The following is a 25,244-nucleotide window of genomic DNA, read 5'->3' as shown; positions in this document are numbered from 1 at the left end:
ACTTGCACGTGAATGTTTGTTTTATATTCTCTGGTGAGACATGGGCATTGCTGTCTGGCTAACATATATTGCCATTTCCTAGTTGCACTTGAGAAGGTAGTGGTGAACTACCTTCTTTAACCACTGCAGTCCATAGCCCACAATACCAGTTGGGGGGGAATTCCAGGATTTTGACCCAGCAACAGTGAAGGAACAACAATATATTTCCAAGTCACGATGGTGAATAGCTTGGAGGGAAACTTGCAGGTGGTGGTTTTATCACGTATCTGCTGTCCTTATCCTTCTAGATAGAAATGGTCATGAGTTTGGAAGATGCTACCCAAGGATCTTTAATATAATAGCCACAAATGCACTGGGTACCTTAACTTGCACTAAAAGGAAACTAATGTATAATTTCTTTTCCATGAAGTCACATAAGAAATCAAAATAAGTGTAACAAATGTGTAGTTTTACTGGAAAGGAAACCACAAATCTAAATTTTATCTTCCAGTAATTTTCTTCTCATTTCCCCAAGGACCAAAGCTCGAGTACTTTTGCAAATAGCATCAGCCCTCCCATTCCTTGATCAAGGGTTTTATGTTAATGATTTGAGACAATAAATGTAGGCTTACCCAGACTTTTAACTGAGACCGTCACGGCTGAGCTTGACACAGACATCAATGTTTCCTGAAATATGCACTATGCAGCAGGGTTTGCAGGACTTCAATAAGGATGATAGTTCTCCCCTTAACCTGGGAATGTGGAGGTCAATTGTATATACCTTTGATCACCCAAGTACAGATCTGCTTATTTTGCACAGATCAAATATAAAATCTGCGAGTTTCATTAACGTTCTAAATATAACTGAGATCTTGCCCAATGAGAAAATTATGGAGCAATAAATTTTTCAGTAAGATAACTAAATATCCTAACTGTGATCTACTTACACTAGAAGCTCATGGAAAGTAAAGCTTTTTTACTCTTGGCATCTCCCCTGATTGTTAAGCTGTACAACAGGTAAAGTACCATCTTGGATCTCTGTTTATGTAAATTAGCTGTCTTATTTGGGTCAATGGTCAGGGCACTAGAATTGGCCTTGGTTCTTCATGATTAGTCAAGCAGACTTCACAAAGGTTCTTAATCCTGATTTCAGGAAATCTTCAGATGTGAAAGCTAATGAGAAAATTGACTGGAGAGAAAACACCAAGAATATTTACTAAACTAGGGCATTAGACAACTTTCAGAGGACTAACTTTTCGAATATGTTTCCCACTTCTCAATGGGACTGGAAAAGCCTTAGGACCACAGGGTTTTTGGGATGAACACATTTGATAAACTGTTGAAATAAATTGATCATCAATTTAGCTAACGTCATTTTTATTTCTTAATTCATTGTCTATTCAACCTCCAAATATTAACAGCTTTACATTATCATAGAAATACTATGCCTTAGGCTGGAGGAGCACATGTTATTTCTCGTCCCATTACTCTACAGGTCACAACATGAAATAAAAATATTTCTTTCAGGTACCAAGATGACTGACTAAATAACAATATCGGGTTTTAAACAAAAATCTCTATCAGCCAGGTTTCTTAATAAACATAATAATGGGTTTTCTATTAAACAAAACATTTTCAATAAAGATGCAGTAACTGGTGAACATGCACAGTAAATAACATAGGCATATAATTGATTATCTCTCGAAAATTCCCAAAAAACACACATGCAAATGCACGCACACACTTAGTAGGATTCTGATACTTGTCGTCAAGTGACTAATCATGTGTGGCTGTCTTTGAAGTTTTGCAGATATAACTTGCTCCAGAAATTAATATCGTGCGATGTTCTTTCAATCACTTTCAAAATAAGAAATAGGTTTTACCCCGAACCGAAGTTTTCATGTTTCCTGTTCAAAAATGGTTAAAACCTGGGTGACTTGATGATGAAGGGTCCAGGCCCGAAACGTCAGCTTTTGTGCTCCTGAGATGCTGCTTGGCCTGCTGTGTTCATCCAGCCTCACATTTTATTGACTTGATCATAGCAAGCTTTCCTCCCATTGAGCTTGTTCTTAGCCAACTTCATTCATGTCAGGCTTTCCTACAATCGAACTGAATAAAACAAGAAGCTCTCCTGATCACACACTGCTCAAAGATCAGCCCAGCAGGATCTACACCCAAAGCAAGTAGTTATCACCAATTATGTGATTTTAGGAATCCTTCTTTAAATTAAAAAAAACCTCCAAAGTCAACAGTGAATTTTCAAGCACTGTGTTTAACAAAATCAGTCTAGGTTTGGTCAGAAAATTTGAAATAACTTCTTCTATTCACAATCTTTCAAAACCTAAAGCCCTCCATACAATAGTAAATACATAGCATCTTCACAACACAAGGTTTAACAATATTTTGCTGAGTTGGTAGAATGGTCTATTATTAATAAGGTTTTCAAACTTAATTTTAGATCACTTTGCAGCTTTGCTCCTCCTTATAGCCAAAACGTCCTCCAGTGTTACACCCATCTGAGATCACAGTTCATCTCTAACCCTGATGTTTGTTCATCCATGATTGGCAGTGGCTCCTTTAGTTGCTTGTAACTTACAGCCCCAAATAATTATCTCTCTGTTCTCATTTATGGTGCTTTAAAACCTACCACCTTTGCCAAACTTTTTTTCAGTTGTGCCATTAGCAACTCTTGACCTCCAATTTTGTTTGCTCATAGAAAAAGATGCGTTCCCGTAGCATTCTTTATGACTACAACACTTTACAGCCAAGGACATACTTCTTGTAGTCATCATTGTAATTTAGGAAATGTGGCAGCCAATAAGCACACGGGAGACTCCCACAAACAGCAAAGACCGGATCACCTGTTCTTGTACAGTGGGTTGTAAGATAAATGGTGGCCAAGAAACTGAGCATAACATTTCAGTTCTTCCAGATGCCTTGAGATCTTTTATTGTCATCTAAACATGGGGACATGGTTTACCATTAAACCATTTACATTGCAGCACTCTCTCAGTACTATTACTGGAGAATCATGATTGTTGTAGTCAAGCCTTGATTGGAACTTGAACATGGAGCCTTATGACTCAGGTGTCAGAATAAACCCACAAATGGCAATTCATTGTTCTCTGGTGAACGATACTTTTTAAGTATCACTTGCTGTAGGAATAATTAACTTTTGAGATTTCTGAACTGCCTTGGCTTTTCACCCAATCTCTGCTTGATTTATCTTTGGAGCTAATTCAATGTCAAATGTCCAAAATTTAAGAAGAATGATAGAAAATTATATTTTAAAGGAAGAAGAAAAAAATTATTTTAAGATGTAAATTGTATATATTTGACAGATAATAACAAAAATCAAATAAAGGAAACCTACAATGTAAAGAATGAAAACATGTGGCCTCTTACGGAAACAGAAAATTTGGATCAGATTTTCCCCTAATGCACCTGATTTGTCAATAACACAAAATCAGATGGAGGATAAAATGACTTTAAGGTCCAAACATGTCAGTTAGTATTAGCCAGATATGATAACATTGAGGCCTACTTCTACAATGAACTACCCTCATATATTTTCAATCAAGGTAGGCTTTGCTTTCATAGAGAATAGAGACGGCAAGATTCTCCCGGGACCAATTAATCCTGCATGATCATTAGGAACATGTCAAGTTTGCACACTACTGTCGTACATGTGACACAAATACAATTTACATGTAATTAGCTTATATGTTTAATTATCATACTAAGTGAACATTAGTGAGACATTGTTGGTTTATACTCAAGTCTATACTTGCCTTTCACAGACCTGCAATGGTACCAGACACCAAATTCCTCACTGATAACGGTAAGCTTTCAGGCTGTATCACTCCTTTCAGTGTTGTGAAGATTAACGAATTCCAAAATTTTAGATGGAAGAACTCAGTTTTACTGTGGAATACAGCAACCTCATGGATGGATTAGTGCTTCAGTTTGAAGTGATCCAAAAAAAATCTAAAAACTGGTTTAATTGTTGCAATCCCAATTTTTGCCTCTGTCTTGATTAAAATCAGTTGAATTACACTCCTAGACAACAGATGGTACCAAAAACAAAAGTTTATAGAACTGGTATTTTAAAAGGTTGTGTCTGCTGCCAGTGCAATTGCAGTCAGTCTGTGTGATGTCATTGTATGATTTTTAAATCAAAAGTTCATACCTCTTTAGTAAATATTGTGATTCAACAGATAGTCATAGCTTTCACGTTTTGTGATTTACAGAATATACTAACTGAACACAAGTTTAAAAATATTAAAAATATTCAACCAAAGGAGCTTCAATGCCCTTCTTAACTGTATGAGCTTTACAAATTAAACTGAAACATTTGGATTTTTAAATGCATTATCTATTTCTGTTCCACATCACAAATGAAATATTCGTCAATACATGAGACATCTAATTTAAATGGAAAGGTATATGATTTCAAATGTCCAAATGTTTTAGTTTAAAATTTGAGAGCCATATATGTCTTTCGAATCACAATATTTACTAAAGAGATAATAACTTTGACTACACTTCCTCTTTTAAATCAAATGTTAATACAAATTGTTTAAAGTGGACTTTATGAAATGTCTGAAGAGAAAAGGGTGGATTATAATCTTTCTTAATACTGGCAGATTATAACTGAGCTGATTCTGTTTTTAGCAGGGGACATCGATGGGATTTTTCCAGCTGGAGTTAGTGGACTTAGACTTTCAGGTAGACTTGTTTCATTAAAGTAGACAAAATCTATCCAAGTAATTCTGAGTGTGGTTCACTTTCATTGTTGATGGTCGTTCTTTGATGCAACAAACCTCAATAAGTGTTTTTTCCTGACGTATATAATTTGGAATTAGATTAAATAAAATCAAATAAAACTTATAATTATTTGATTCCTAAACACTGATTTATATGATAACCAATACTGGTTGAAATAATTAAACAAGGTTCATTGGCTCAGTTGGATAGATAGCTGGATAGCTGGTCAGCAATGCAGAGTAATGCCAACAGCATGGGTTCAATTCCTACACTGGCTGAGGTGACCACAAAAGGAGTCTCCTTCTCAGCCTCTCCCATCACCTGAGGTGCACTGACTCTCAGGCTAAACCACCACCAGTCATTTTGCTTTCTAACGATACAGCAGCTCTGCGGCTAAGTTGGATTTTAACTTTAATGCAGGTAGTAAGCATTTGGCTCCCTTTGCATTTTGCTGCAAGGAAGGAGTTAATGCAGAAGTTACATCATGCTAACATACAATAGTTGAGACCAGCTAATCCTTAATTGTCTTTTTTTATATATGTTGTAAAGTGGGATGTAATTGCAGATTTAATTATGAATTAAAATTTGCTGTGATATTGTGGTCAGTATTATGTTAGAAAGAGCAAAAAGAACTCAAAATTTACTAAAGAGTATTTTCTTTACTTTTAAATAGATGTCATTAAATTGGTCATCAATGCCTTAAAAGCAAACAGTATTCCCTACACAGCTATTTTCACAGCTGGCAGGAGTTCACAGGTATGAGATATTAACGCCATTGCAAACTTATTTTCATTAAACAATTGGTTGCTCGTAATTATGTGGTTACTAAACATTTTGCAGTGCAAATGGATAATTATAGTTCTTATTCATACCTGCAATGTTGCTAAATTTACAATTTAGCTATACATTTGTGACAAACTGCTGAGATGAGAGCAGCTATGTGCTCCCTTAGGAGAAAGGAATTAAATAAAATTTTCTGACCTTTTCTCCACACCTCCTAGTGGTTGTCTTTAGAATGGAACTGGCTGAAGTTTGATAACAGGTTAGTCATTCAATATTTTGAGCAGCTCATAGATTAGATTTGACTCCCTACAGTGTGGAAACAGGCCCTTCGGCCCATCAAGTCCACACCGCCCCTTGAAGCATCCCACCCAGACCCATCCCCTTATAACCCACACACCCTTGAACACTACGGGCAATTTAGCATGGCCAATCCACCTAACCTGCACATCTTTGGACTGTGGGAGGAAACTGGAGTACCCGGAGGAAACCCACGCAGACACGGGGAGAATGTGCAAACTCCACACAGACAGTCGCCCGATGTGGGAATCGAACCCGGGTCCCTGGCGCTATGAGGCTGCAGTGCTAACCACTGAGTTGCCGTGAAAAAGATACCAGAAGAGAAAGGGAAATGAAAAATAGGGTTTTAGCCTCAGCAAAATAAGAATGGATACAGCAGCACACTGAATCTTACGTGGTTCACCTGTAAAATGCAAACCTATGTATTGAATCAGGCTAGTATGAATCCACTAATCTTTTCTAAGCAATTGCTGACTCATTAGATAGTTCTACACAAAAGGAAGAAATGCAAGAAAATCAATTCTGGTGGCCCAGAAGCTTGGGAACATTGAATATTGCAGCAATTTGGAAACATTTTTTGAAAATATTGAATCTTAAAAATACTTAGTGTAAAAATCCAAGTTCGTTTGAAGAGTTACACTTCCCATGTGCTCAAATCTGATGTGATCATAATACACCTTAACCATATATACTTGAATTATTTCCATAAGACCCATCTACTTGTTTAAGTGACATGAAAAATCTCATGGGTGTTTTTTTGAATGAACAGCGTTACTGGCAATTTATTTAATCATTTAATAGATATGCCATTGTTGGAACCTTGCTGAATGCAATGCATCTGCAACATTTACTTCAGTGCAAAAGTTCTGAAACTCAAAGATAAAATATTTGTGATGTCAAAGACACGGACATAGAAAGTTGTTTTGTTGCATTCTTCTGCTTTACTACTGTAAATATACCTTTGCAGAAAAATATTTAGTTAATTTATCCATTAATTTTATGAACAGCTGACCTTTTTATTCATGTTGGAAAAGAATGTATGTTTTAGCATTGCTTATGGTATGAGGGGTTAGTAAGCTAAGCTGGCTGAATGCCCGCTTTTTTTTAATGCAGGGTTAGGGTAACAGCATGGGTTCACTTCCAACACTGACTGAGGTTACCGTGAGGGACTCTATTATCCTTGCTTGAGTCGCAATAACCTTCAGATACCTCTGTACCTCCTTCATGAAAGTGAACAACACCTGGAGATGAGAGAGATTGATGAACAGCAATTCCTGATAAGCCAAGTAGATCATCCCAATGAACCCCGTGAACAAGAACCACTGAGCTGCCATCCCAATTTCTCCCCCACCCATAATGTCACTTTTTGGTCTTTTGTATGTGCGTGTGTGGATTTTTGTAAAGGCAGTTAGTTTAATCAAGAGAGTTATATGTCAGTACTTCCTAGTTGTTTACTGTACCTAGAATCTATTTATCTATACTTAATTTCTGTTAAGTATAGAAACCTGGGTCCATGCTCTGTTTTAATCTAGGGCTTAAAAGACAAGGAAATTGGGGAATTTCGATCTTTGTCATGATTCCACAAATCAATTTCCAACACAGTACCTAGTGAGATGTGACGATACGACTACCAAGAAATGCCTTGTTAAGAAATCGTTCCAATGTTCTTTTATTGACTTCTTTCTAAACAAAAATCTAGGTATCCACAATCTTTCAAACTCAAGTCCACAAAAATTATTAATATGAAGCCATCGTAAGAGGTACACTTTTAGAAACCCTTTGATAAAGTAGTGCATGTGAATATTATTGAAGATTAAGGTGTACAAAATTGGAGGAAATTAGGAACAATTATTTTTAAAATGGACTTAAAGGTTGATAACAAGGAATATGGGTTAAGAACAGAGTGATTGGAGATGGTTTCTGGTGTTTTGATCTCGATAGTTTCTGTTTGAAACAAAACAGACCATTCAGACTAAAACATCTGAGTTATATTATACTCCATAGGAGCAATCAACCTAATGTCATGCAACCTCCACCTTTGCCACTGAAGTTCAATGCTACCCAATATAGCTCCCACCGGTGGAATGGATCTAGAATGAAGGGACACAGCTATAAGATTATATGTAGATATTTATTACAGAGAGCAGGAAAACAACATAATGCAAAGAGTTGAGAGGCTGTGGATTTCACTAACACAATTCATGATTTTATCAGAAGCTGTTAATATTTAAGAACAAGGGAGATAATGTAGAGAAAGAAAGGTTACCATGGTTTAGGAAAGGAAGAGTGGATTGAAACATGCTCATACAGAGGATAATTACAGGCTCATTAAAATCTGTTGTAATTTCTATGTAATTATACACAATGTCTATCATTGCTGGTGCATCGGTTACCTTTTGAAAAATAAGTTGTGAATTTAATATCTATTCTAGTAGACTTCAAATAATAGGGAGAAAGAGACTAACGTTGTCAAATAAAATAATATTTCTCAAACATTTTTCTTCTTTCAGTATTCAACCATACATGATATACTTATGCTGTTTTCATTGCAGCAGCAGAACATTCTTTTGTCTTTGAGTTCTAATGTTGAAACAATAAACAAGTTTCACTGAATAGTTATCTCAACACACGTCAATAGGAATTATATTCTGATATCTTTTCTCATAGGTCATTAGACTTGCTTTCAATGATGTAATGAATACAGGTAGACAGCTCCTACAAGTCCCAACCTGGAACCAGTATCCTCCCATAAATGTCACAGATGGTGAAATCCCCTGCATTCTCTTCATAGCTAAGAAGGTAACACTCCGAATTGGAGACCAGCCTGAGATAGATTTGACAAACAGAACTTTTGGGAGCACTGCTAAAATTAATACCAGGGATTCAACATGTACTGCAGATAAAGCTACGTAAGTCCTAGGTACATTGCATTTTTCATTTAGACATTTTACGTTAGAATTAGATTGATTTTCTAAAAAAAATTGTTGCAAATCAGTTAGAAACAATTGAACATTTGAGTATTTGACTCGTTTATTATTATGAGGGGACTACAATATCTGAGAATTGTACAGGTAATGGAAGTAGAAATGTCTTAATTTAGTTGACTGAAATGAGTTGAGAGTTTTAAGAAACAAATCCACAACACAAAGCAGACTATAGTTTAGGATTACATTTTAATTACAGGCAGTGAGATCTTGGATATGATTCATTTTGGATATAGATGAAAGAACTGGAAAAGTAATTCTAAACAAATCTTTGTTGTTTGTTTCTTTGCCTTTAATGTTCAATTGTGTCTTTTGATCCTAAGTTGGTATCTGTATTTAAATTTCAGACGGCCTCACATTAAGTAGCTGTTGATTTCAATGGCATGTATATTCTGTAATGCACACATTATTTCTGGTGTAAATAGACTTCACATTTTAGCAGATCGAATTTCATATTTTTATGTCATGGTCTTGTCTTCAGTACTTGAATTTGTGCTGAGTACCTTTGATTTGCTTTTGCAATATGTTGCCTTAAAGTTGAGGAAGGCATTTATTTTGATTTGAAATGGGAAAAGAATACACAAATCTGAGTTAAGTATTGGTTTCAATATTGCAAGACATTGGGAGCAGCATGCAGTCTTCTATTTCAGAAGCTAGAGGTTGCTGATAAGCAGTCAGAAAAACAAGGAAAAGTTCCATGGATGTGACACAAGTAAATAAAAATTTCATGAAGCTGGTAATAGTACACTGTGAGTGATTTATGAAAGAAATAGAATGACTTTCGTCAGGATTGCTGTCCCGAAAAATTGAGAACATCATAAGAGATGGACAAAACAATGTGATGTTATGAGAAGAGACATCATTAGAAACTGATCCATCTATGAAGTAGTACAGAGTACAGAGTGCAAGGGATGTGGAAAATGTTTGGAGGAGACAGAAAAGAGATACCTAAAATTAGTGTTGCATTGTTCATGGGTCTCATTCCTTACTTTGAAATGCATTTAAATGCATCTTAAGAATTATTTACAACCGGTATAATCATTAACACAATAACTTACCTTTTCTAAATATAAATCTTCATTCTCTTTTTTAAAAATATGTATATAATATGAAATACAGGACCAGTTCTTTCTGCTTACAATTTTACTTTGTTACCTTCAGGCTTTCCTTGAACTATGGTGATGTTGGAAATCTAAAGCAACTTGTCATTCGGTAAGGAATATTACCTAAGTAATTCTCCTTACCTAGGTAATTACTTAGGTGCTTAGTACTGTATACTTAACATTGCACCTGAGCTCAAGCAAGATTGTACTGATTTATAGTCTATTATATGATGTAGTATATTGCACTCTAGCATTTTCACTTGTTTCAAATGACAGATGTGGATTAGAAACTTGTTGACACATAAAGGTACATCACAGGCACAAATATATTTTAGGATTTAAGGGAAAGATTCATTTGTGTCAAACCCAAAGAATAAACGATCAGTTTAGAGCAACAGATTATAATAATGTTCTTTAAATTACTCGTAATCCTGATTACATCTCAAGAATATCTTAATTAAAGCTTTGTGGCTAGGATGGTAGGCTGGGTAACTGATCAAAACAAGTTAAGCAAGATAAAAGAGCTTGAAGAGTAAATGGAAAATGGTTTCAATTTCTTTTAACTACAGAGTATTCTTAATTTTTGGAGAGGTAATTTTTGATATTTCAATGAAGAAAACCAGCATGGACATTTCATGAGTCACATTGGTGTTTATTAGCAATGTTACTCAGCCTTTTAGTTTGAATGCAGGGTAGCAGACACATCTGATTCTTGGCTCTGGGCATATTACTGACAGAAGACAGGGGAAAACACTTACAGTGTTTTCTTGTGTGTTTATTTGTTCAAGGATCATTATATACAATGGCAGACTGTAAAGGTTGGAATACACAGAATGTTCAAAGCAGATTTCAGCTTTAAAATCACTTGCACATTAGAATACCTGAAGCCAAATGACAAAATACCGTGAATATTCAATCCCATTTATGAGGCACTAAGGCTCCATAACATACTCTTAAGTTTTAAAGTTCCAGTTGGTTCTTGGCATATTTGTAATAATGACATCAGAACCACTTGAACATGATAATACTTTGTTGAGGTCCACAATGTTAATCATCCTGTAAATACTTTAGACAAGTAGTCATCATATATAAGTATACCTGATGATGAATGGTGGCAGTAGCTAATGTATATAATAAACATTGCTCAGCTCAATCTTGTCCCCTGGTGATGCAGTACAGTTAAAGTTGCTTGAAAGGGATATAGACGCTTTTCATTTTCGTAAGTCAGGACTGTTGAGCTCAGTTGCAGAATTGCCATCAGGACCCTCGGATCACCAAATTCATCACAATCCAACGATCAATCCAAGCGTATTCCTAATCTATAGGGCTCCCAATTGTAGTATTTGTTGAAACACTGTTACAGGGGTGAGGGATGCCACAATATTATTTTAATCTTTCTATATAAATATCCTTTCATATCATGTACCTGCACAATCTACACATCAGACACCAAACAAAACAGAGTGAAATACCCAGTTAGGTCAATGGTATATCTGGCAATTCCGCAGCTATTATTAGGGACATTTATCTATCAATGTCAACTGAATTCCTTAATTTACTGCCTTAGACAGGTATTAAGTATTATCATTGCAAAATATTAGTTATTTAACTAAGATATGATAACTTGTACCAAAGCAAGACAGGTGTTGTTCATAAATCAACACAACTTATTTCCCTATCAGTAGGAACTCTTGCAGCACAGTTATAGTATCTCAATGTCTGAGACAGGAGGTTTGTGTTCAAATTCCACTTGCTTCGGCTATGTGAAATAACATCTCTGACAGTTTGATTATAGAATATACATCTGTCCAACCCTTAGGGTTCGGTGGCACAGTGGGTAGTGTTCCTATTGTCAGAGCTAGGAGGTCTGCGATTGAGTCACTCTTACTTCAGAGGTGTATCATAACATCCCTGGACAGGTTGATTAAACATACCTGTTTGCCCAAACACTGTGATACACAACGCAAATGCAAATGCAAAAATTTAACATATGAAATGTTTTGTAGATAAAAGTTTCAGTGCTTCTATTGTCTAATTATAGGTTTGAAATGTCAAATAATTATCACAGAACTTCTGTTCAGAAGTGGTTTAGCCTGGATTTTGTGCAGATCTTCCACAACAATTCATTACAAGCAGCGTTCAATGCATCTGAAATTTACGCTCCAGTTACACATTCATATCACTGTCAATACATCAGTAGTCTGCAGAAACATGAAGCGCTACTCGTGTCCAGATCTCAAGGAGACATGACAAGATTGTGGCATATTACCTTTGTGGAGTTTCAGGTATGGTTCATTTCAATAAAGTGAAATATATTTAAAGTATTTGTGATTATTCCAGTGGGGGAAATCTCCAAATTTAAGACTTTCAATAGAAATGCATGTTATATTTTGATCAATTGTAGCACTTTCTTCACCATTTGCCAAAGTTAAACTTAATATAGTGTTGCAACACAGAGACAGACAGCTAAATAAAATCAGCTCTTTACCTATGTATTTGTAACATAGTAACATTACCCTACTGCTGATGGTTAGTGCTTAAGGAGGAAACAAAGAAACAAAAAAAGTCAGTGATTTTTGTGGTAGCAAAGGTGCTCAGTTGTGTGTGATGGCACTTCTGGGTATATATGGAAAAAAAAAGTAATGTTAAAACCTTCAAAGACCCTCAAAATTGACCCCAAAGTTTCCATTCAGACTTTTCTGACTATCCAGTCGCAGACTTTGCTAATGATCAATTCTTGACACTGGTTTGTAGCTTAAAGAAAAAACTTAGCAATTTAACCTCAGGAGAGCAAAATTAAACAACAAAGTAATCTTATAGACTTATACTATAAACCCAAAAAAAACAGTTTCTAGTCTATTCACATAAAGGATGACAAACTAGCACAACTAAGGATGAATAAAAGAGAATAGTGAAACTGGCCAGATTACTTAAATAGTTTTCATGATGCGTTGTTCCACAAGCATTGATGATAGTTTCTTGGCTGATGTTCTCAAGATATTGATTGTGGTCACCTTTAGAGTTCACTCAGACAAAGGCAGTAATATTTCTCACTTCATTTTCTTTCTTTGAGCTTCCAAGAGCTGCTAATGGGAGATTCACTAGGGAACTTTCAGATCCTCATGTTGTAGCATCAGCAACCTGATTCCAGAAAACACAGTCCAAAATTCAATTCAAACTCTGACCACTCCTGACAAACTGACCATCTCCTCCACCAGGTCCGAGTTACCATTCAACATCTGCCATCTGCTTGAACATAAAATCTTTTCCAGACTTAGAATCATTAAATCCCTAGTGTGGAAGTGGGCCATTCGTCCCATTGAGTCCACACCAATCCTCCAAAGATTATCTCACCCAGACCTGCCCCTATCGTATGGCTAATCCACCTAACCTATACTTCCTTGGACACTATGGGCATTTAGTATGACCAATTTGCCAAGCCTGCACATCTTTGAACTGTGGGCTGAAACTGGAGCACCCAGAGGAACCCCACGTAGACATAGGGAGAATGTGTAAACTCCACATTTACAGTTGCCCACTAACTGTGCAATGCCTTGGGATGTTTTATTTATGTGAAATCCTGTGGTTATAGGATCTTCTGAAACTAATCGCTATTTTCTATAATTGGACGATTCTTGCTGCCAACTGTGTAGTAAGACAAATCACATTTTCATTTAGTCTGTGTAGATAAATTGGTAAGCTGAGCATTTTGTATCCCAAAGCTCATGAGAATCAACATATAATCCATAATGGAAGTTCTGCTGGATTTTAATAGCCATTACTTTCTCCATCTGGGAGGATAGCTACCACTTTAGCATTCCATAGAATGACTGGGGAATGAATAATATTGGGGGAAATGGCAAGATCACACACAGACAACCCATTATAGACCTTGTTCATTTTCCCTTTCTATTGATTGCAAATGGGTAATAAAATTGTATAGGTTGTTTAACGGGCAACAGATTCAAGACACTGGTGTGCATCTTCAGTTCTCATCAAGGTGGAGTTTTATTCCCATCTTTTTTCTCCATACAAATGAACATTAAATGTTACAAGTAGGAGCAGCTCAAGATTTAATCATAGAATCCCTTTAGTGTGAAAACACGTTATTCAGCACACCAAGTCCACCCCGACCCTTCAAAGAGCATTGTGCCCAGTCCCAACTCTCTCTACCCCTAGTGCTGAGAATTACAGGGATAATCCACCTATTCTACACATCCCTGGGTACTACAAGCTAAAACTTAGCATGGCCAATGCACCTAATCTGCACATTTATGGACTGGGGGGCGGGGAACCCCACACAGACACAGGGAGAATGTAAAAACTCCACACGGACAGTGACCCTAAGGTGGAACTGAACCTGGGTCCCTAGCAGTGAAGCAGCAGTGCTAACCATTGAGCCATCATGCTGTCACTTGTTGGAACCATTTCCCAGGTACAGACCGCATTAATAACCAAAATCTACGACCATCTGTTAAACATAATGCTGTTCCCAGTACATCATCCCATGAACCCATGAACAATCCACAAAAAAATCTTCTTCAAGAATCAGCTTGCAGTTAAACAAAAAAAAGTTAACTTTCAGGTGTAGCCTCATAAATATACAAAAGCTTGTTTGAACTGTTTTCCTTTTAACACTAGCTATTTCTCACAATCCAAAAGACATCTTTAGCAAACAATTTCCAATCCACAGCTCCATACACAAAAAAAAAGTAAAAGAATAAAACTAATGAAAAAAAAATCACAGAGAGGGCTCAAGTGTTTGAATGAGTTTTTTATAGCTGGAGACAGCATGTCAAGAGTTAGAACAGTTTATTTCCTCAAAGAATTCTTAATTGTTCAAATTGCTGGAGACATCTCATTCAATTAATTTCTTGTTTTTGTCAAAGATTGTTTTTTCATATTATTGACAGCAAATTTTAGTCTTGGGATGAGGATGAATTTTTCAAAAAAGTGTGTAAAGACATAATACATAGGAGGAGAATTAGGCCATTCGGCTCATTGAGTCTGCTCTTCCATTCGATCATGGCTGATACTTTTCGCAACTCAATTCCCCTGCCTTCTCCCTGTAAACCTTGATCCCCTTACCAGTTAAGAACCCATCTATTTCTGTCTTAATACATTTAATGACTTAGCATCCGCAGCCCTCTGCAGCAATAGGTTCCACAGATTAACGACTTTTTGCTGAAGAAATTGTTCCTCACCAGTTTTAAAGGGTTGTCTCTTCATTTTGAGGCTGTACCCTCAAGTCCTAGTCTCTCCTACTAGTGGAAATATCTTCTCCATGTCCACCATATCCTAGCCCCTTTTCTGTAAGTTTCAATCTTCCTGGAACCCTCTATCTACCTCACCTGTGGTCACACCTTTCTGTGCCTGACCACTGACCACTACTATCTGAAGTGGTTAATTTAAGGGATGCAGCGCCTTCCTCACTGGTGTGTCATAGCGTTTGAAACTCAGATTCTAGCTCATCAGTGCTGAGCTGGAGTTCTTCAAGCAATCAAAACCTGCTTCAGATGTGGTCACTATGAACCACAATGGGGTCCACCATATCTCACATTATGCAGTTACACATTACATGGCCCAGCATTTTTACTTTACTGTTTTTTTTAAAAATTGTACTGGTCCTTTAGTTTTCAGCCTGTAAATATTTCCCCTATTTATCCTAACTCTGAAAGTAACTTATAATAGTCAAAATTAGTAGCTACCACCAACCAATGAACTTACAGTTTACCTATCACTCTTGTGCTGAACCCCTATCTTGGGCTTCAATTGATCTTGTGCAGAAAAAAAAAATTACAAACTATGAGTCAGAAAAAAAAGTGAAAAGCACCTCATCACCAAATCCCCAAACTGTGCACACTCTCAGGCTGTATCTTACTCCAGAGATGTTCTCTTCTTTCTGACTATGCAAAGTTTACTGATTGTGCACTTTCAACAACCCTCTCTTAAGTACAAAGATAGCAGGAACTGAAGGGTTAGACCCAAAACATCAGCCTCACTATTCATCTGATGCTGCTTGGCCTACTGTGTTCATCCAACTCTATACCTTGTTATCTCTCTTAAGTACAGCTGAGGCAAGCTGAAATGACTCTCACTAGTTAAGTAATTAGCACCTATTCAAGTTTCAGGTAATTGACATCTGTATTCCAGTCAGCTGAATCAGGTACCTTATTAAGCTTTTCACTACACCACTGAATTTTAAACTTTTAAAATGGATAAAGAAAAAAAAATTACCAGTTCTATTCCCACGCTGTTTCCAAATTCCCCAAATTGGTGCTACTATATATTCACTTGGGCTGCATCCCACTTTGGATTGGGATCTCTACTTCCTACAGTGATAGTCCCAAAAGAACTTGCAAGAGACTGTTGTGGAGTAGTTGGTTTGTTCTGATAACTTTGTCTAGACGTTTAAGTAGGCTACAGTGATACTGATTGGTCTTATTTCTAACAAGTGGCTTGTGGTCAGGATTATGATAATAAAGTGTGAAGCTGGATGAACACAGCAGGCCAAGCAGCATCTCAGGAGCACAAAAGCTGACGTTTCGGGCCTAGACCCTTCATCAGAGACGGGGATGGGGTGAGGGTTCTGGAATAAATAGGGAGAGAGGGGGAAGCGGACCGAAGATGGAGAGAAAGGAAGATAGGTGGAGAGGAGAGTATAGGTGGGGAGGTAGGGAGGGGATAGGTCAGTCCAGGGAAGATGGACAGGTCAAGGAGGTGGGATGAGGTTAGTAGGTAGGAAATGGAGGTGCGGCTTGGGGTGGGAGGAAGGGATGGTTGAGAGGAAGAACAGGTTAGGGAGGCAGAGACAGGCTGGACTGGTTTTGGGATGCAGTGGGGGGAGGGGATGAGCTGGGCTGGTTGTGTGATGCAGTGGAGGGAGGGGATGAACTGGGCTGGTTTTGGGATGCGGTGGGGGAAGGGGTGATTTTGAAGCTGGTGAAGTCCACATTGATACCATTGGGCTGCAGGGTTCCCAAGTGGAATATGAGTTGCTGTTCCTGCAACCTTCGGGTGGCATCATTGTGGCACTGCAGGATGCCCATGATGGACATGTCATCTAAAGAATGGGAGGGGGAGTTGAAATGGTTCGCGACTGGGAGGTGCAGTTGTTTATTGCGAACCGAGCGGAGGTGTTCTGCAAAGCGGTCCCCAAGCCTCTGCTTGGTTTCCCCAATGTAGAGGTAGCCACACCGGGTACAATGGATACAGTATACCACATTGGCAGATGTGCAAGTGAACCTCTGCTTAACATGGAAAGTCATCTTGTGGCCTGGGATAGGGGTGAGGGAGGAGGTGTGGGGGCAAGTCTAGCACTTCCTGCGGTTGCAGGGGAAGGTGCCGGGTGTGGTGGGGTTGGAGGGCAGTGTGGAGCGGACAAGGGAGTCATGGAGAGAGTGGTCTCTCTGGAAAGCAGACAAGGATGGGGTTGGAAAATTGTCTTGGGTGGTGGGGTCGGATTGTAGATGGCGGAAGTGTCGGAGGATGATGCGTTGTATCTGGAGGTTGGTGGGGTGGTGTGTGAGAACGAGGGGGATCCTCTTTGGGCGGTTGTGGCAGGGGCGGGGTGTGAGGGATGTGTTGCGGGAAATGCGGGTGACACGGTCAAGGGCGTTCTCGACCACTGTGGGGGGAAAGTTGCGGTCCTTGAAGAACTTGGACATCTGGGATGTGCAGGAGTGGAATGCCTCATCCTGGGAGCAGATGTGGAGGAATTGGGAATAGGGGATGGAATTTTTGCAAAAGGGTGGGTGGGAAGAGGTGTATTCTAGGTAGCTGTGGGCGTCGGTGGGCTTGAAATGGACATCAGTTACAAGCTGGTTGCCTAAGATGGAGACTGAGAGGTCCAGGAAGGTGAGAGATGTGTTGGACATGGCCCAGGTGAACTTGAGGTTGGGGTGGAAGGTATTGGTGAAGTGGATGAACTGTTTGAGCTCCTCTGGGGAGCAAGAGGCGGTGCCGATAGAGTAATCAATGTAACGGAGGAAGAGGTGGGGTTTGGGGCCTGTGTAGGTGCGGAAGAGGGACTGTTCCACATAACCTACAAAGAGGCAGGCATAGCTGGGGCCCATGCGGGTGCCCATGGCCACCCCCTTTGTCTGTAGGAAGTGGGAGGAATCGAAAGAGAAGTTGTTGAGGGTGAGGACGAGTTCAGCTAGGTGGATGAGGGTGTCAGTGGAGGGGGACTGGTCGGGACAGGAAGAAGCGGAGGGCCTTAAGGCCATCTGCATGCGGAATACAGGTGTATAGGGACTGGACGTCCATGGTGAAAATGAGGTGTTGGGGGCCAGGGAATTGGAAGTTCTGAAGGAGGTGGAGGGCGTGGGTGGTGTCACGGACGTAGGTAGGGAGTTCCTGGACGAAAGGGGAGAAAATGGAGTCCAGATCTGAACTCCCTACCTACATCCGTGTTCATCCAGCTTCACACTTTATTACCTTGGATTCTCCAGCATCCGCAGTTCCCATTATCTCTCTGGTCAGAATTATATTGGGTTTCAAGCACTTTTTTCAATAATCCGTTTTTCCCATTCCAGCCACAAAAGGCTTGTAAATTGATCTTGCTTCAGTTGAGGATTGGGGATTTTTTTTTTCATTAAGTTAGAGTTTCTATATGAATTCTTATTTTGTATACTGGACGACTGGATCAGTTCAAAAGTGCAAATTTTTACACAAGTATGAAGTGACTTTCTGCTTTATAGTCCATACACAGAAAGAGTGTGTGGCAAATTGATTATTTTAAATGTATTGAAGATGGAATATCTGCACTGTTTGATACCTCATACTGTTTGTTGCTTGTATATTGAAGTAAACTGTTTAGTTTAGAGCCTTAATCTTCATCCAAAGAGTGAATATTCAACAACTTGTATTTACATATCATCATAAATATCCCAAGGTCTTCACAAAGGCATAAAAATTGATGCTGAGCATAGAAGGAGATATTAGGTAATGTGTTCAGAATATGGGCCTAGAGGAGAAGAAAACGGAGAGGTGGTGGTACTGAGATACCAGACAGAACAGCTGCCGATAGTGGCAGGTGATCCGCACGTCTGGTTGACAGGCACAGGGTAGCTGACTGCAATACACAAAAATACTTTGTCAGCCTTTAAATATAAGAATATTATCACAGAGTCATTACCTAAATATTGGATAGGAATGGCTGCTGTCCGATTATGGGGCACATAAAATTTGATTATATTCTCGTCAATAATGCAGAACTAATGAAAATATCTATATAAAAGCTCAAAAATGATATTAATTCTTAATCAGTTTTAAAACAAAGTTCTGCTATTTTCCCATCCATTTGAGTTAGTATCCTACGTGGTCAGCAAAGTTTGTTCAGCAAAGAACAAAGAAAATTACAGCACAGGAACAGGCCCTTCGGCCCTCCAAGCCTGCACTGATCCAGATCCTCTACCTAAACCTGTCGCCTATTTTCCATCGATCTATATCCCTCTGCTCCTTGCCCATTCATGTATCTGTCTAGATACATCATAAATGATGCTATTGTGTCCCCCTTTACCACCTCCGCTGGCAACACGTTCCAGGCATTCACCACCCTCTGCGAAAAGAACTTTCCACACATATCTCCCTTAAACTTTTCCCCTCTCATCTTGAAATCATGACCCCTGGTAATTGAGTCCCCCACTCTGGGGAAAAGGCTTCTCGCAATCCACCCTGTCTGTATTTCTCATGATTTTGTAGGCCTCAGTCAGGACCCCCTCAACTTCCTAATGTAAATAATCCTAATCTATTCAACCTCTTTTCATAGCTAGCGCCCTCCATACCAGGCAACATCCTGGTGAACCTCCTCTGTACCCTCTCCAAAGCATCCACATCCTTTTGGTAATGTGGCGATTAGGACTGTGCCCAGTATTCCAAATGTGGTCGAACCAAAGTCCTATACAAGTGTAACATGACCTGCTAACTCTTGTACTCAATACCCCATCCGATGAATGAAAACATGCCGTGTGCCTTCTTGACCACTCTCTCCACCTGCATTGCCATCTTCAGGGTACAATGGACCTGAACACCCAGATCTCTCTGTGCATCAATTTTCTCCAGGGCTTTTCCATTTACCATATAGTTCGCTCTTGAAATCCCCACCTTTATAGTAGTTTCAGTGCTGTTATTTTACCCAACCCAGTGGGATGTTCTTGAATTTTATAGAAAGACGTATCTTCCTAAAGTAGTGAACAACCTTGTATGTAAATAATAAAGGCATTTGTTTCAAATCTGGTTCTTTTTCAGCGGTTTTACCTTAGTGCTCAAGGAACATACATGTTTGTAGAGGTATCTGGTATATCTGCACCACTCAAACATAGATGAATTTGAGCTTCCTATAATTGGTATTGTAGTATTATGCTAAACACCATGTTGAGAATGCGCATACAGTTTTAACTTTATAGTTATATTTAATCAACAAAAATGATCAATAATGATTATTGTAACTTAAAACTGATCAAGGTTTTATGGTAAGGTCTTAATGAAAATTTGTAGCTTGGTTTGTGGATGCAGTTGTTCGTTTCCTCACCAAGTCAGTTGTTTTCTGGTGTGCAGGCATTTCGTTGCCCTTCTAGGCAACATCATCAGTGTGACCTGTAATCAAAGTGTTGGTGTTCTACCTCCTTCCGGATTTATATGATTGTCTCGTGTGATGGTCTTGTCGCTTCCAGTTCTGTTGTTTTAGCACCGGTCTGTACACAGGGTCTGGTTCTCAACACAGGACTCCATTAACAAACACATAGAAATAGACCACATATACAGACTGGAGCTAAAACAACAGAACTGGAAGAGACAAGACCATCACACGAGAGGATCATATAAATCCAGAATGAAGCAGAACACCACTGCTTCGATTAGAGGTCACACTGACGATGTTGCCTAGAAGGGTAACAGAACATCTGCACACCACAGAACAACCAGCTCAGCAAACTAGTGAACAACTGCAATTTTTATGGTGAGTGTATTAGCTTAGAAAGGTAATATTTTTCCCTCTTTGGTATCTCTGCAGATTCAAGGCTTTAATATTAAAGCAGGACAGTTTGCTTCAGCAAGAGACTGTGCCTCATTCTTTACACCAGCTGTCTTGATGGGCCTACTAATTTCTCTCATTCTTGTGCTAGTCCTTGCTTATTCAGGGCATATGTTGGTCCATTTAAAAAGGATGGAAGAGTACAATTAATGCAAAAGCACTGTTTACAGCCCTAAGACAGAAGAAGCACATAATGCAGAATAATCTCCACTAAGACTTCCATCAAAATTTGCAATCTCTTTAGCCTTCATTTTCCTCACCTGTATTACCTTTCATCTCATCAAAATGTGCTAGGTTTATATCTTGAGACTTTTTCTTGCATCCACCTTAAGCAAGCAAGAATGTTACTTAATATAGTCCAACATATCAATTCCTATCATTTCTAGCATATATGGTATGATATGTAAAGCATGCCGAAAGAAGTGGGTGCTAGATAGCAGTTAATAAGCTAAAGGTCATGCATGGGCAGTGTAATATAAAAAAATGGTATATTTTTCATTTTAATACTTCGATTGCCATGAGCCTTGGGTCAATCTATGTGTAATGTTACCTTAGCACCACCACAGGCATCAAAACAGTTTCCCAGTTATAAATACCATGTATAACATGATGAGAGGCAAATACAGCCCTACAGAGAGACCAAACAGGCTATGAGATTTTTTTCACCAATTCACTACTTAGAAGTTAGAAGTAGAAACCTTGAGTATTTTTTGTTTAACGTAGCCCATGCACAAAGAAACAAGGAAAGCCAACTTGGCAAGGACGGGAACAAACTCTAATTGTTGTTGCTTTATTACTTACTAAATGCATAAGCCAGGACAATTTCTTTTGGTTGAAAATAGCAAAATGTAATTGAAGATTTGTGATAAAGCATTTTCAATTACTGCAAAGATTAATTTGGAATATCACTTCAGGCATCAAATTTAGGGTTCTCACATTGTTGATCAGCAATCCTTGCTTTTGTGGTCCTATCATTCATAAAAAAAAATCCAAGAAGAAAGAAAACAATGACAAGATTGCACAAAACTTTCTTCCTAGCCAATAACTGTGGATGCTGGAAGCTGGAAACTGTTGAAGATGTTAACAGATCTGGCAGCGTCTGTAGAGAGAAAGCTGCTGAGCTTTTCCAGCAATTTCTGATTTTGTTCCTTCTTAACTCCTATTAGCTGCCCATTTCTGAACGATTGTCTCCACTTGTGTTGTCTCTCCCTTAAATCTGTTATCATCATCTTTCTAAATATAAACCAATCCTTTATTCTTGTATTCTACAAACAGACCATCTCCAACCCATTTTTCCTCTCCATGGGATATTGTTTTCCAAACATGTCCCATCCTCCCAGAACACTTTATCTGAATCACTTCAACCATGATAATGGACATTTGAACATAGAACATAGAAGAGTACAGCACAATACAGGCCCTTTGACCCACGATGTTGTGCCTGCCTATTATCCCCTACATGTTACTATCCTCCATGTGCCTATCCAAGAGTCACTTAAAAGTCTCTAAAGTATCTGACTTCACTACCACTGCTGGCAGCGCATTCCACATGCCCACCACTCTGTGTGAAGAACCTACCTCTAACATCTCCCTTGTACCTTCCTCCAATCTCCTTAAATATATGCCCCCTCATAATAGTCATTTCCACCCAGGGAAAAAAATCTGACTATCCAGTCTATCTATGCCTCTCATCATCTTGTATACCTCTATCAAGTCACCTATCATCCTTCTTCACTCCAATGAAAAAAGCCTTAACTCTCTCAACCTTTCCTTGTTAAGACTTGCCCTCCAGTCCAGGCAGCATCCTGGTAAATCTCCTCTGCACCCTCTCAAAAGCTTCCACATCTTTCCTACAATGAGGTGACCAGAATGGAACACAATATTCCAAGTGTGGTCTCATCAGAGCTTTACAGAGCTGCAGCATAACCTCACAGCTCTTAAACTCAATTCCCCTGCCAATGAAAGCCAACACAGCATATGCCTTCTTTACAACCCTATCAATTTGTGTAGCAACTTTGAGGGATCTATGGGCGTGTACACCAAGATCTCTCTGTTCCTCCACACAGCCGAGAATCCTGCCATTAACCCTGTATTCTACATTCAAATTCAACCTTCCAAAATGAGTCACTTCATACTTTTCTGGGTTGAATTCCATCTGTCACTTCTTTGCCCAGCTCTGCTTCCTGTCGATGTCCCATTGCAACCCACAACAGCCCTCCATGCTGTCCACAACTCCACCAACCTTCATGTCATCGGCAAACTTACTAGCCGATCCTTCCACTTCCTCATCCATGTCATTTATAAAGATCACAAAGAGCAGAGGTCCCAGAACGGATCCCTGTGGAACACCACTGGTCACCAGGCTCCAGGCTGAATACTTTCCATCTACTACCACCCTCGGTCTTCTATTAGACAGCCAGTTTTGTATCCAGACAGCCAAATTTCCCTGAATCCCATGCTCTTTACTTTCTGAATGAGCCTACCATGGGAAACATTATAAAACGCCTTGCTAAAATACATATACACCACATCCACTGCTCTACCTTCATCAATGTGTTTTGCCATATCCTCAAAGAATTCAATAATGCTTGTGAGGCATGACCTGCCCCTCACAAAGCCATGCTGACTATTTCTAATCAAACTGTGCTTTTCCAAATAATCATAAATACTATCTCTCAGCATCCTCTCCAGTAATTTGCCCATCACAGAAGTAAGACTGACTGGTCTGTAGTTTCCAGGATTATCCCTATTCCCTTTCTTGAATATAGCGATAACATATGCTACCCTCCAATCTTCTGGTATTACTCCAGTGGACAGTGAGAATGCAAAGATAATTGCCAAAGGGGCAGCAATCTCTTCCCTTGCTTCCCATAGTAATCTTGGGTATAGCCCATCTGGCCCAGGGACTTTTCTATCCTCATGTTTTTCAAAATTTCTAGCACATCCTCCTTCCTGACATCAACCTGTTCGAGCATATCTACCTGTTTCATGTTATCCTCACAAACATCAAGGAACCTCTCACTGGTGAATACTGAAGCAAAGTATTCATTAAGGACCTCTCCTACCTCCTCTGACAAGTTCCCTCCACTATCCCTAACTGGCCCTACCTTTACTTGGCTATCCTCTTGTTCCTCACATTAGTATAGAAAGCCTTTCTGCAGCTGTGATACCTTCCCTGATTAGCAATGCCACTCCCCCACCTCTTTTACCTCCCTCCCTATTTCTTTTGAAACATCTATACCCCGGAACATCCAACAACCATTCCAGCCCCTGTATTATCCAAGTCTCCGTTATGGCCACATCATAGTTCCAACTGCTGATCCATGCTGTAAGCTTGTCACCTTTATTCCTGACACTTGTATTGAAGTAGAGACACCTCAACCTGTCGCACTGACTGCCACTTTGCCCCATCAACAGCTTATCCTTCCTCACAGATTGTCTGCTTGTTCTATCTGTCTGAACACTGGCTACTCCATCGTCTGTTCTGTAACTTGTTCAAATTAACATTCAAACAGAATACTTATTAAGTTCTTGTCTATGCATTATTTCCTTATAAATAAATTACTTTGTTTCAAAAATGATGGTACAACTTTAATTTATTGATTTGGTCTGTAACTACTCTGCTTTGTACAATCACTCAATTATTTTTTAGAATAAAGTAAACATGAAAAATAAAATATCTGTAGTGTTCTTTGCCTACCTTCTTGAAACTGCTTTAAACTGTAGTTCTCTAACTGGTGCAGAAAATATTTCACAATGTTTGTGTTTCCGTGTCATTAATTTTGATGTTTAAAGTCTTTAAGAACAGCTCTGCAGAACTGGTAGCTCCAGTTTTATGTTGTTTGTTTTTGTTACTTCTCTATAAATCTTTGAAATTACCCTACAATAAGTAAATACAGAACGGAATAATAAAATTATGGAACCCCGTTTTATCACAAAAGCTTTAATAAACATGCAAATGCAGATCAGACAGAACTAAAGTGATGGAAGAATGTATATTTAGCTTCATCGGAGGCTCACTCTTGATGTTACCTAGAATGGTGATGAAACGTCTGAAAACTAACCTTCCAGCTCAGTGAGCAAACTCACATCCAGAATGTATATTTATATTTCAGTTCTGAAAAATCCAACCTGGTGGGATCTTATCAAATTCCCAATTTCACCAGGCCCAGTTCCAAAGGAAGTGGGAAACTCTTTGAAGAGATTCTGGGTCAATTTCTTCAATATTTAAATAACTAATTAATTGAACTCAATCCCAAATTATGGCTCTAACAAGCAATGTTCCCAAGCTACATG

The 25,244-nt window shown here is 38.8% G+C and overlaps 1 protein-coding gene across 3 annotated transcripts in view; it reads left to right on the top strand.

Moving 5' to 3' along the window:
* atp6ap1la (ATPase H+ transporting accessory protein 1 like a) overlaps nt 1–25,244 on the top strand; it is a 39,541-nt gene that overhangs the window by 12,252 nt on the left and 2,045 nt on the right. For 2 of the 3 annotated variants that reach the window (XM_059649957.1, XM_048547306.2), the window contains exons 5-10: nt 3,780–3,820; nt 4,654–4,707; nt 5,420–5,502; nt 8,494–8,735; nt 9,972–10,022; nt 11,955–12,198. In XM_059649957.1, coding sequence (XP_059505940.1) covers nt 3,780–3,820; nt 4,654–4,707; nt 5,420–5,502; nt 8,494–8,735; nt 9,972–10,022; nt 11,955–12,198 — 715 coding nt within the window. Of the gene's footprint in view, nt 1–3,779; nt 3,821–4,653; nt 4,708–5,419; nt 5,503–8,493; nt 8,736–9,971; nt 10,023–11,954; nt 12,199–20,927; nt 24,485–25,244 lie in introns of those variants that run through there. The other variant, XM_059649956.1, reaches the window with a different exon arrangement.

This window comes from Stegostoma tigrinum, chromosome 11 (genome assembly GCF_030684315.1).
Source record: "Stegostoma tigrinum isolate sSteTig4 chromosome 11, sSteTig4.hap1, whole genome shotgun sequence".
NCBI lineage: Eukaryota > Metazoa > Chordata > Chondrichthyes > Orectolobiformes > Stegostomatidae > Stegostoma > Stegostoma tigrinum.
This window is presented reverse-complemented; position numbering and strand designations above follow the sequence as displayed.